The sequence below is a fragment of the Pleurodeles waltl genome, chromosome 6, assembly GCF_031143425.1.
Source record: "Pleurodeles waltl isolate 20211129_DDA chromosome 6, aPleWal1.hap1.20221129, whole genome shotgun sequence".
NCBI classification, from domain to species: domain Eukaryota; kingdom Metazoa; phylum Chordata; class Amphibia; order Caudata; family Salamandridae; genus Pleurodeles; species Pleurodeles waltl.
The window spans coordinates 821,265,080-821,278,877 of record NC_090445.1 but is presented as its reverse complement, the minus strand read 5'-3'; the positions used below and the strand labels follow the sequence as shown (position 1 = coordinate 821,278,877).

Sequence of the window (13,798 nt, the reverse complement as noted above, 5' to 3'; positions counted from 1 at the left end):
ATATACTGAAATTTAGCACTGCGAGATACTTTCTGTGAAAGGTTAAGTGCCCTATCCCACTCCTTCTGCGACAAGTCAAGGGCTATGTCTCTTTCCCAGATCCTATGAATCATCAAGGGGTCCTGTGATGTGTACGATAGTTCTTGTGTTGGCCACATGATCCAATGCGCAGGCTTAGAAGGAAACTGGTATGTGCTATCCGTAAAAGGCTATTTGCTCCTGGGGTCAACACTCACTGCAGTTAAAAGGTCTCCTGCACCACGTGCTGTGCTTGGTCTCCTCCCCAGACACCTTGCCAGCCAGCGGGCCACTGCAGCTGTGCCGCCAGGTAGTAGTGTACAAAGTTGGTGGCCCCAAGGTCCCTTTTCTCCACTGGCAACTGCATCTTGTACAGTGCTGTGCAGCACCTACTCTTACTCTACAGATAGCCCTCCCCAACATGGCATGCAAGGTACGGAAAGTGCCCCAGGGGATGTGTACCATAAGGTAGTGGAAATAATATAACAGTCGAAGGAGTATCACCATCTTTTATAGCAACACTCTGCCTTGTACTGTGAGCTGAAGTGTGCACCAGAACGCCATCTGGGGACGGAGGGAGGCAATGGCTTTTGTCAAGTTGCCATCAACAAGATCGCTGGGGTGTTATGATATATGTTAATCCCCAAGTAAATTAAGGAACGTGATTCCCAGCAGAGTGGGTACATATCCATCACAAAGCGCTGCAGTGGGCAATCCCAGTGTATCAGAAATAAGCAGGTTTTTGACCAATTTACTGCGAGCCCTGAGGCTTCCTGGAAGTCCAATAATATATCCATTATCTCTCTTATACTCTCCTGGATATCACACACATATATCAGGACAAAATCCGCATAAAGGGAAACAACCTGTCACCACTTCCAATGGTATGCCCCATGCCTGGCTCGTTTGTCGGAGCCTCAGCGCAGCACCTCCATCACCAAGACGAACAGGAGTGGGAATAGAGGGCACCACTGGTGCGTGCCCCTATTTATTGGAAAAGGGGACAAGATACATTGCCTTATCTTCAACTGGGCTGTGGGGGGCCACATAACAGAGTCTGATGAGCAGTTGCAATCTATGCCCCAAAAAATCCAGTCCCAGTTGACGTTGTTGAATGCTTTTTCTAGGTCCAATACTGCACAGGCCGCATATGGCCAGTGCCATGGAGCCAATTCCAGCACTCTGTGGAGCCTCCATATAATGAGGGTGGTAGATCTGCCCGAGTTAAATGTGTTTTGATCCGGGTTGACCAAACGAAGGAGGTGTCCTAGCAGCAGTGCCACAACAATTTTTCTAAGTATTTTATAATCTGTCCGTGGCATGGACAAAGGACGATACAAGGCCAGCTCCATTGGTTCTCTACCCAGTTTTAGGAGGGAGATGAACATCGCTTCCCAAAGTGTTGGCGGATGTCTACCCTCCGCCAAGGCAGCCCTGTACAATTCAAGCAGCTGGGGGACCAAAAGACCATTGCAAGCTTTGTACAATTCAAGGGCAATCCATTTCTTTTACGCATCGTAATAGAGAATTCCATTGCAAAGTGCTTAGACTTCAGCAGTAGCCACTTGTAATCAAGTCTAAATTAACAAGCATTAGCAGAGCCAGTAGGTCTGGAGTTGGCTGCCATCTTTTGAACTTTGTCAATGTCTGTTTTGTTTGGTTACAGTTTTGTTAAACTTTATTGTTAGCGCAGCTGCCAAGCCCTCATTAATCTAAAAAGCACTGGCTGAAAGCAAAAAATATTTTTTGGTCTCAAAAAGCACACATTGCCATTGTAGTCCCTGAAGGGAACTAGATTATGTGTGGATGTGCTCCTTGAAAAGGACAGAATCCGTTAACGCACAGTGAAGTAAGCCAGTGGCTGAAGTGCACTGCCCCCTTGCACCATGCTGTGTGCTATAGTGGGCAGAAGAAAAGTGCGAATAACAAACCAACACAGCAGTGGATGAAGGGGCCCTGCCCTTAAACGTATACTATATATGTAATGTTAGTAAAATCAAAAAGTCTTAGCTAGTGTCAGATTTAAAAATGATCATACTATACACTAGTACTATTGGGCATCGCTTGAGACCGAACTGACATTTTCCGAGCATTTGTTTTAATCAAATATACATTTGCCTTGCAAAGTGCTGACTTGCATCCCTTATAATTTAACAAAAAATGCAGTTTTCTTGCAGAAACCCAAACCCCAAGGTTCACAGTCAACATGCTCGGACAGGCACTCGTTGCTCCTTCTAGACTTGGATTGTAGTGTGACTCCTCTCACAGCCATGACTCACTATTCTGAGACAAAAAGGCTTTAAAAGTCAATCTTCTCGCTGTAAATCCTTGGAGGCATAGATTAAGTTGGAGGTGCAGACAACATCCCGATTGCACGCAAGCATAATCCATCTCTAAATAATGCAAATATATGCCAGGCAACAAAAGGCAGTCACCAGTCAGGGCTAGCTGCAGATCAGGGCAATACTGTTCTGCACAGAGCATACAGGGCAATCTAACAATTTTATGTCTTTTAGCTGAAATCTTTATGTTATAAGGTTCTAATTTCACACGGGTTGCACTAGAGCAAAGCCTCATACCGGGAAAGTCAGGCAGAGGTAAAAAGAAAAACGCTCTGCCTGACCCTTCTTAACATTTAGCCATTTCATCCAATAACATTTGTATAGTTTATGGTATTCTTTGTCCTTTTAGGAGGTGGTGTAAATCAGCCTGTCATGAAGCGCTCACATATGTATACTGCGCTTCCAGAATTAACTACCTGAGGACCAGTTAACACACGTCTCCAGCATCTTTCAGGGTGTCATGTTACAACCAAGCACATGAATTTACATTTTTGTGACGCAGCAACACACCTCATGGTGTTCTGTGAGATGAACACAATGTATGAATTCGGCCTTGGGAGCCAACGGTTGTCCTTCATGTGTCATCCTCACTTTGTTTTTGTTTACTTTCTGAGGCATAAGGCGTCTTACTGAACCAAATACTAGGAAAATGAAGGCGCAGCCCTGATGTCAAAAGTGGTTTTCTTGAAAAATAGCCGATTTGATTAAGAAGGAAGGCATCAGGATTCCCAATCGAACTATAGCACTCTTTGGGGCGGTCCACGTGTAACATAGATGCCTAGGTTTCCTTGAGCAGTTGCTTAAGTTATTTTGATTTCTGATTGCCAGCTTGCCACCTTCAGTTAAGTTCAGAATTCTTGTTAAAAAAGCAGTATTTTCAGTTCTTTCTTAAAACTGTCATAGGAAATGTTAATCCTTATTTCTGCGGGCACTGATTAATCTTTAAATTCTGCGCTAGGTCTTTTGCTTATTCCCTGGATAAGACCTTATGCACAATGCTTGCTAACTTGAACAGACATCTTGCTCCTTGGTAAGGTAATTAAGGTTGATCACAAAATGGTAATGATGTGTGATTTCCTTGCTCATGATATCAGCATAGGTGCAGTTGTGACAGCAGCTTTTAGTGGAACCAAGTTGATTTGGGGGATGCTGGACAGTAGATAGTTACAGTGATCTGAACTTGACAGGACTAAGGACTGGACCACAATTTCTAAATCATTTAGTGTGGTAAGGGATTTGATACCCAGAGACCTTTTTTCTGAAGTTGGTTCCATAAGCCAGGGTGTTAATGTGGGCTTGTGGATTGATGTTCTTGAAGCGCAATGATTTAGCATTCAGGTTTACAGTCCAATTGCCCTGAAACATCTAGCCTTAATAGCAGTCAATAATTATATTTTAGAAGAGATGTCAGTAGGAACTTCATCTTTTGTGGGTTCAATCCGAGATGATATTAAGTCACCCATTCTTGTGGACCCTCCAAGAACTTCGCAAGGTATGTTATCTCCCAGTGCTTAATTTATGCTTGTTGTTTCCGGTGCTGAGCACCGGCCCTTATTTTTGAGGGCCGGTGCTTAGTCTTCTGCCTCAAGCATTTGCTGCGAACAAAAGAAACATATGGGAAAGACGGAGGAAGAGAAAAACAAAAAAGCGTCACAAAGAGAGAAAGCAGAAACCTGCATGAGTGAGCTGAAGGGGCAGGGAGTGGCTGTAAATGGATTAAAGAGGTCCGAGATGGCTTCAGGATTACGCTGCCTCAGTATTCCGTGCTCGCACATCTATTTGCAGCAGCTGCGCGTTTGAGAGGAAGGCTTCGGGCACTGGCACGTTTTTATTTACAAATAAAGCACTGTTATCTCCTCAAGAGAAGAGAAGTGTGTCATGTACATGCAGGTTAAATTAAATGTAATAACACCTTTTATTTTGGTTAAGATGCTCAAATACAGCAATACACATTTTCCAGTTCCCAGACAAAGGTGTGGTATAAAGCACTAAGTTAGAATGCAATGGCAAAGCAAACAGCTCTGAGTTTAATTGCCAACACTTGTAAACAGAGGCATTCACAAATGCTGTTTATATGAATTACACAGACAAAGGTTGTTTATCACATTAAAGTAGGGCACGTTGTTTTCTCAGAATGTATATAGTTGTTAAAGATATTAAAGTAACAAACGTCCCTGAAAAGTGTGATAAATGAGTCTATTTTTCAGATGTAAAATGGTCCCAAATGTATTCCAATGGAAGTACTTCCTACGAAGAGGAATGGTACACTAAACAGCCAAAAGCAAATTGTGAGAGAGAGAGAATTACTCCAAAGCATGAAGTCAAAGCTCACTATAGGTATATTTTGCACAACTGATAAAAGCAGGAACGAAGAAAATGCCAGTTAAGTCAGACATACAATTAAGGTATTATGAAGGAACAGAAAGGGGTGTTCAACAATCTCTGACTGAGTTTAGAACTAAAATAAGCAATCAACTGATCTTCTTAGGAGTGTCATTCTTAATTAACATCCAGTGTTTCACAGACTGGACACAATAAATGACTGAAATGCATTATGGACACTATTTTTATGTTGTCATGTTATGTTTTTTTATTAATAGTCTCCGATATTATCATGCAGATAATGGAGATGCTATGAGAAGCATTGTAATCATTTTTTTTATTTAAATAAAACCGTTCTTGAAAATATTCAATACAGAAGCAGTATCTTCGTCATGTGCATGGTTGTACCTTTTTGATGTTCATGTCAATAACAGGAGAATCAGACAAGAGATAGACCTAGAACAATGCTAATTTAAGCCATATACACTAGAAAATATATATACTCAGTAACTTAGTTTATTAGAAAATACACCAATAAAGAGCCAAGTGCATGATTACCTGCTGCTAAACGATGAGCTAGTGAAATTATTACAAATTAACAAAACAAAAATAACATTACAGGAAAGCATTACTGTTGTGTTTCAACCGACCAACAGAGCGCAAAGGAAATGGGTGGATATGCATCCAAAACTATTCATCTCTATTCCTATTCTTAGCCCAAATTAGGATTACATGTAATATTTTCTTTTATTGCTTTTCAATAAATACAAATGTATTTCTAGATAGTGGGTACTGAAAAATGCTTTTGCTGTTTAAGTGATAATTGGTTAAGGAGATTTGCTACTGAATACACTGATTTATTTCTGTAAGGTAATACATTCAAACCTAATACTATAGTGGGGCAACTAATGCAAAATTAAACCGTTGTTCAAACTGTGCAATAAGAATTTCCACCCAGGGATAAAAACAGCATTTTAAGTAATCTTCAATTAACATGTATAAAAAAATACATTCGCTGCTTAAGAGTACTTTGTTGATTTGTTTGTGCACAGGACTTAATTGTTCATAATACTAGGATGTCATTAAAGGTTTCAGCAGACACTATTTGTGGCTGGTTACTTGCAATTTCCACCTGGTTAGAAGAACAGTATGATATGCTCTATATTTACCTAAACAACAACAATTACAAGCACAAGCATTGGAAAAGTCAATAGGTCTTGCCTTCGAAAGCCAGCACAGTGGTTATTTTTAAAATGTTTTACTGCATGCCTATGCAATAAAAAGAAAACAAAAAAGAAAATATCTTACCACCTAAACATGGCTGCGGGTATGCTTCCAATAAAAAATTAAAAAATCATTCACAGGTGTGGCTATTCTACTAATTCTTTTTTTAATTAAAAAGCCTTTCCATAGCACAATTCATTTTATTATTACTGTTTGTGGTGGAGACAAGATTGAACCATGACCTAGCAAGGCAGTCCTGGTGCAGGCAGCTACAATACCACTCATGCACTTTTTAATAGCAACAATAAAAAAGAGATGGAATTACTATACCTGGGCCTCCAGAGTGCCAAGAACAACAAATAAGAAACAGTAAAAACATGGCTGAATGACATTAAACTTGACAGCTTTATACCTACATTTCACTGAAATACAAGTCACTCGGATTCACCCTGGACACCAACCTCACTCTCAAGAAACACACTGCTGAAAAACAGGCAGCTGCACATCAACTCTCCCTGCTCTCTTCTTTCAGAAAGAGACTTAAAAACTGTTGCTCATCCCATCATGTGTTTGCATCCGGATGATGGTAATGTCATGCTACTTGGCCTCCTGGACTCCACAACAACCCCCCCTCACGGGCATCCTATACACCACAACATGTTCCATCCAGTGCCTCAACAATATGATCACGTCACCCCATCCTGATGGAACTCCATTGGTCCCCTCGCTGGCACCATCTTCAAAACCAGTTGCATAATTTACAAAACCATCATGACTAGAACCCCCGCTTAAATTGTTGACAAGCTCAGCATCCCTCGGGGTTCCCAGCACACCCATAGTCAGGGCTCCACCACTACAGACTATGTGTAAAAAGTAAAAACAAGGCGGCAGCCTCTATGCATCCATGATCCGGAACGACATCCCCGTATCCATTAGGAACACCTCAAGGGTGCTCCAATTTAGTACAGAGTTGAAGTCACTGCTCTTGAAAGAACACTACATCACAATATATTAGCAGTCCAAAAAACAGCTGCTTCTCCAATCACTTGTTGACTTTATAAATGTTTTTAATCTGCACACATTCTGCTGCCTTTTGGCTTGGTTTGCACTACAGAAGCACCACAAATATACATGTAAGTGCAGCCAAGATAAATAAGCAATTTTAAAATGTAATATAAAAAAATGTAAACAAAAAAGGAAAAAAGCACTTTTAACCAGCTTTGTCACAAGAGAAAGTAACTATTTTCGGGCGGGTTAGAACAATGTGGGCAGACTTTGTGGAGTCTCTCAAAATGATAGGAGCCAATGGGTGAAGTGGGCTGACCCACTGGGCCATGCTGTATACTGTGGTGGACAGAAGGAAAACGTAAAAAAAACATAGAGCAATGGATAAAGCCCACTGACACTCAGCCCCTCTCCTTATATGTACAGTAGGTAGGTATTTTGGGGAAAAAAAGCAGTAGTCTCACAGCACAGCTAAAGCTGTCTCAAAGCAAAGCTTAAGCAGCGCACTGAAATTGGTTCAATGGCCAGGTTATGGCAGAATGACCTTCCTCTTTGAAGTAAAAGAGCATTTAAAGAAACAATGAAAGGGGACCTTATCATAATGCATTTTTTAGAAACAACTTGAGGCTTCAAATGATGTGAAAAACATTCTTCTTCACTTGTTTGATTTGAGCTTTAGAATCACTGCTAAGGGTCAGAATGTGTTGAAATAGACATTGCAAAGGGCACTGAGACAGAAGTAGCAGGCCTAGATACAGGTTATCTATAGCAGACATGTGACACGAGCCAGAGGACAGCTTAGTGTGTTAATCGCTTGCGGCTCAGATAAGTCAACAAACTAAGTCATGGGTTTCATTCCTGGCAGGGCTGAATTTACATTTCACCCATCCCTGGCCAATAAACTGAACAGCTTTGAGCTGGACAGTAGAAGCCCCAGCCATTTATAGTGTTATGAAATCTATCCTTGTGGTTGGTGCTGCTGCAGAAACGTTGTCAGACATTATTCAGGACTTCACATCAAAGGAATTCCACTTTTAAATATCCTGGTAAATTGTCGCGCGGAAAAATAAAGGCAGTTTGTCCAGGGGAAGGAGACAGAATTGACAGCGCGTGTATTCCCCTCCGAGAGGTCACGCAGCCAGAGGGCGCGCGCAGAGCTGCGTCACGCTGCAGAGCGTCGGCTCATGACAGAGGCCGGGGCTCACGATGAGACGGGCAGCCGCCGGCGTCCGTCCGCGTGCGCAGCAGCACGTCACTGGGCTCAGAGGCAGCCGGGCTAGGAATAGAGAACAGCTGGGGGCGGGAAGACGCGGGGCAAAGAAAGGCAGCATTGTACTCTCAACAACATATGCCGGCCAGGAAACCGGGAGCAAGCGGACCTCCAAACTTAAGGCTCTAAAGACATCCTACACCCTTCTCAAAACCGGACCTGCCAACTCAATAAAAAAAGTCAGCACTTTTGAAACGTCCTGTAGCCAGTCCGGCCTGGCATGACAGGATGGGTGTGGCTGCAGATGATACTCATCCTAGGGCCGGGTCCAAGCCACTTGCGATTGTTACCAAGCCCCAGTGTCCCTACCAACAACTACCAGAATGAACCAGGTCGCGTGGAATACCTTAACGGACGGATATTTTTCTAACAGTGCTTTGCATTCTGGAACTTGTCGTTTTTGTTTTAAACTTTAAAGCTATCGGGAGTTGAATGCTTAGGATCATGGATCTTTATATTCACATTGTCATTGCTGACGCCATCCCAGTTGTCAAAACATCACTTGCAATACCACCACATTCCAGTTCCCATTGATATTTTTTATACCCAGACTTCTTCTGACAAAGCTTATTTTGCACCCAGGGATGATGCAGCTCGCGTCAGGTGCATCTATAAATACAAACATCCACTCGCAACACCGGATGCAGCAACTGCGATGCTGCGAAGCATAGCTAAAGTTAAAAAAAACAAAAATAGCAAAAGCATTTGACATTAGCATTCTTGCCATTTTACAGGTGCACGCCTACAAAATGACGCAGGTTTTTATTTTTTTTATTTTTTAAAAAGGACGAGTCCCAGATTACAAAATGCTGTTAGTTAAAATGTCAGATAGTCAGATGCAGCATTGAGTCACTTGGTAGCTATGGGTCTGGGGCTAGTGCATAGTCAATAGACACTGCGCACTTTAAAGTCCTCCTACACCGACCCCAAACACCCAGGCACTGGTCAGTTTCCATCCATGAATTTGGTACAACTGGACCTTACGTTGGGGTACTGTGTCGCACACTGGATGTTTAGGCTGTTCTTTTTGTTTCAGTCTCTCAGCTATCACAGCCCCCAAATCCCATTACATTTCATTCACGAACTGTCCTTGTGTGCATGTTAATATCTAAATAAATACTGGGAGATACACCAGGCAAGCACACTATGTCAGTCTCCTCCCCATCTGTCTGATGGCAAACTGGGCAAAGATATAAGAAAATGTAAAGTAATACGCTGGGGTTACCAGAAACGAGAGCTAATCTGAAAGTGATCTCAGCTCTTTGGGACAAGCAAGGACAAAGTAAAACCTTCATGTGACATCACATTTAGGTCCACGCTATTGGAAATCAATGAAGACTGAGCAATATCGACAGAGGAGTGTGTAAACCAAATCATTGCTACGTCAAGATGAAACCCCAGGGCACATAGGAAAAATATTTGTTATTACATTAGCTTCCTCTCTGGCTAAATTGCTGTGTAAATTTACCCTCTCGGGTTTGGTAGTCCAAAATATGTATTGTTTCCTGTAAAAAACTAACATAACATAATGGGTATTTGCAAGGCTCACAGTTGCCCTTTGAGCATCTTGGTGCTGAATAACAGAGGTTTACTGGTAACCAAATTAATAGCCCTCATTTCATCAACATCAGAAAGATCAAAAGGAAAGGGGCCCACCAGGATTCAAATGTGTAACCATGAGATGAAACAGACTTCTGGGGCCATATTATGCATAGAGCCCCGGGGCCCCAACGGGCATATGCACCTGGTTGGTGCACCCCAGGGCACTATGGTGTTACAGAAGGGGCAACATACACTTGTGCGTTCCCTTCTGTAATATTTAGCCCTATGCAAATGAGGGAACTGCTTTGCCTCTGCAGGCAAATTTTATTACAAGTGCGGGTGCAGAAGCAATCATACTCTAAGGAGGACCACTGACAGTGAATCACAAAAACGTAGTGCACAGTCAGTCCACCCGCTGAAGACAGCCCGCTGAACAGTGAAAGGGAGGCCCATAGCGCCCCCCCAGGTATGCCCTTGTGGGTCAGTGCAGTCACTCACTGCACTCACCTGCAGGGGGTTCTCTGCCCGCTCTTCAAAGTGCAGGCAGGTGCCACCTGCACAGAGAAAGACAAAGTGTCAGCTTCAGTCAGCCACATAACATTTCACTGAATGTACAGCCAAAGGGCAGCACAAGTTTGTGCAGCCTGAGGCAGTGTATTATTTGTAAAAAGGTGCACTATCCCTTTTTGTGCCTGGTGCACCTTCTTAAAGATGGCGCTGTGGTGCAAAAAGGGCAAGTGTACCCTGTCCATAAAACGGGCCATGGAGTGAATGAACCGTTCCAGAGAGCAGCGGCGACTCATCCGCTAAGGCAGAGGAGCGGCACCCCACTGCTTTGTGCAGTGAAGAAAAAGAAAAAAGAAAATGACAATAATGTAATGCTATTATCATTTTAGGTTTCCTCAGGAACTAGGTTAGGGCAGGGAAGGGCTGGGCTGGAGGATGGGTGGACTGCACCATAAGTGAGTATGACCATTTGGCCGGCCGTGTTGAGCCGACCAAATGGTCATGCGCACCTAGCATTTCTTCAACCTGGCTGTATTGCACCCCAGCTGTATTGGAGAAGTGTCTAGGCTCCCACTTCCTGTCTGAGTGCCGAACTAGGCCACTCAGACCAATCACGATGCTGCTGTCACGATGCTGCTGTCTTGGCTTGGGTGAGTCTGGGAACCTGTGTTCTTCCAGGAGTCGGGGAAGCGAAGAGGACGAAGGAGAAACTGAAGTTTTTTTTTTCTATTTTATTTTTTTTAATTCCCCCAGCCCTGCCACCCCCACTGAATAGTAGCAACCAGTGCCAGAGAACCACAAGACTGAGCAAAACTATTTAGTTGTCCTCATAAAACTTGATAACCAGTAGTTGTAGTTGAACGGACACAACGAACATTGAGCCTCGACTCGTGTATTTTGATTTCTCTTTCCAGCAAAATAAAACAAGAAGTGCTTCGTGTGCTTCCATCATGAAGGTGCATGAACACAAGGGAGTGCCAGAAAAAGTTAGGCACATAATCCAGGTGCAGCCTGATGACTATATGAACAAAAACACGGCTATAATTTGTACCGACGTACACGCCCATCTATCAAGCAGGTACAGGAACGAAGTGCAAGGCAATGATTGTGAGAGAATAGACATCTTACCTGGCAGGAACGGAATAATCCGTTGTTTAGGATCTTTCTGGCCTCCTTCCACAGGAAACCGGTCCAACATTTGCATCTATTAACAAAAAAGCAAACAGAGGAAAGAATGTTAAGCTGGAGTTTGAGTCCTGTTGCCTACGTGTATCTAAAAGCGGTGAGGTGCTGGCTAACATCAGGTGCATACAGTAAAGATGGACACGCTTCGCTCACGTCAGACCCAGCGGGCCACCGTACTTCATCACTCCACATTCAGCTGCGAGCAGGAGAGCGATGAGGAGTGCAGGGACCTGCCTGACACAACCGAAGACCACCCAGCTCACAGACTGCACTGCAGAGACCTCCACAGATGTTGTTTCTATTAACACAGAAACAAACGAGTCTTAGAGCTCGGGCCTCCCCAGCGGCCTCTGCAACGGGCTCTCACGGAGCGGTTTTTTTTGGGAAGGAGCGCTTCGACAAAATTATTTCTAGTTGTGTCTTATGGCAAAAGGGAGATAAACATACATGGATATCATTTAGAGTTCACCTGCGACCCCTGGCTCAGAGGTGGCAAAATCAGTACCAGGAACACCGTGGCAACTGCTCCTTATGGACGTTGCTTGGGGCTCCACTGCCTTGTTTTCAATCAGTTTTTTTTATTACACTAACTGTGAATAGAATTTTACTCACTGTTAGTGTAATGAAAGACAATGTACACTTAACTGGAATAGGACCCTTCTTGGTAGCTTTGGTAAGTAAAAACACTTTTAAATGTATTTGTGTGCATGCTTGTGGGTGGGAGTGTATTTACGTACAAGATAGTGTGTGTATGAGTGATCGTGTGGTTGTGTGAGCATGTGTGTGAGTGAAAGTAAAGATGAAATGGGTGTTTTGTCACTTCCGCTACCCCTGGCATTTTGGTGAATTGACGGCCATGGAAACATATTGCTCCACAGATTGACTAGTTTCCTGGCAAAACCTGAATAGAAAAGCAGGGGAATGAGAAGGTTACTTTATCAAATACGGTATATGCTGTGAGAGAATCCGGTCTGTTGACGAGTTGAGGCCACGAGCACACAACACAACGCAAAAGAGGAACAAGCATTGCCAAAGCCAATAGGTCTACCTTTCTTTTTAATAGCAAAAAACCACAGCACCGTCTGAGGAGCTACACCAGGCAAAAATAGTCCCACCATTGCATGCTGGCTTCCATCAATATCTCGGAAGCTTTGTAACTCAATATACATGCCCACTTTCAATTCCCAGAATATGTAGAAATATAGGAACCACTCCAGTTGCAGTCAGTCAGCGCAAGAGTTGGGAGAGGCAAGCACTGACATCAGACACATATACTGAAGAGGGGGCGCAGTGTCCAGCTAATCAGAGTAGAAGCTGCAGCAACCTGAAACTCACACGAAAAATCAACCCGAGCCCTTCTTTTATTCCGAGGTGTCCCATTTTGAGGTCTAGCTAACCCTAGAAGTGAGATATACATGTTCCAATACAAAACATGAAAAATGAGATGGGGTGCACATATTTTATTAGTCTTTGACCCAGAGAGATGCCCTTACTTTTAACTAAACCTAACTGAGCAAGAGCGTCCCTCTCTGTAACGTCAAATTCCCTTTCTAGTGATTCTTATGCAAATTTATCTGCTTACATTTTCATATTTTTACCTTTATTGTGTAAAGTTATCACTCTAAAGACCTCATCTAGTATTAATTCTGTACCACTATTAAAAATGAAGGCCATACCCATTAATACACATTTCTAAATAAACAATCACAATCAGATGACAGATACTTTATTTTTGGGTAGAGTAAAAGAAATCTTGTTTGCACCCACCAAAGGGCCAATGTATAACGTGATCGAAGGGTGCATGCAATAGGTCACGGATGAGGTTGGCCAAGAAGATGTCAAATCAACAGGCTAGACTTAGCAAGAGGTAAAGCTGGGAATATAGTTCTGTCCGCGATAATTTAGGAACACACCCCAGCCAAAAATAAAATCACCCTAAACGATTGCTCAGAAAAGAGGAGTAGATCTGCACCATCCACCTCATCTCACTCACTTACTATAAATATGCAAAACTGGCTCCCATTGGAGGAGGCGTCAGACAGACGTAGGATGAAACTGATTCACATGAACAACAATGTCATTATTTAAACAGATTAAATTACCATCTACAGAGAATACTTGGCAATTGGTACTATTTCATGGCAAATAAAGATAGGTGCTAATAGGCGCGCTCAAATATCGCAGGTGTGGGCTTGATCAGCTCATCTTGTGCAGGTTTTGCTCTGCATTCTCGGACTTGTAATCACAATTTTATATGGAATAAACAGAACTACAAGTCCCAAAATGCAAGGCCAAACATGAACAGCAAAAGCTATTCATGCATGGACTAGGGAATCTGAAGAGTTTTGGGACTGAAATCACATATCGGGAGCACTCTCCCTGT

At 42.9% G+C, this 13,798-nt stretch overlaps 1 protein-coding gene across 5 annotated transcripts in view; it reads right to left on the bottom strand.

Moving 5' to 3' along the window:
- Positions 1 to 13,798, bottom strand: part of SH3PXD2A (SH3 and PX domains 2A) — a 680,586-nt gene that overhangs the window by 489,178 nt on the left and 177,610 nt on the right. For all 5 annotated transcript variants that reach the window (XM_069239466.1, XM_069239465.1, XM_069239468.1 and 2 more), the window contains one exon: positions 11,359 to 11,434. In XM_069239466.1, the coding sequence (XP_069095567.1) occupies positions 11,359 to 11,434 (76 nt within the window). The remainder of the gene's footprint in view (positions 1 to 11,358; positions 11,435 to 13,798) is intronic.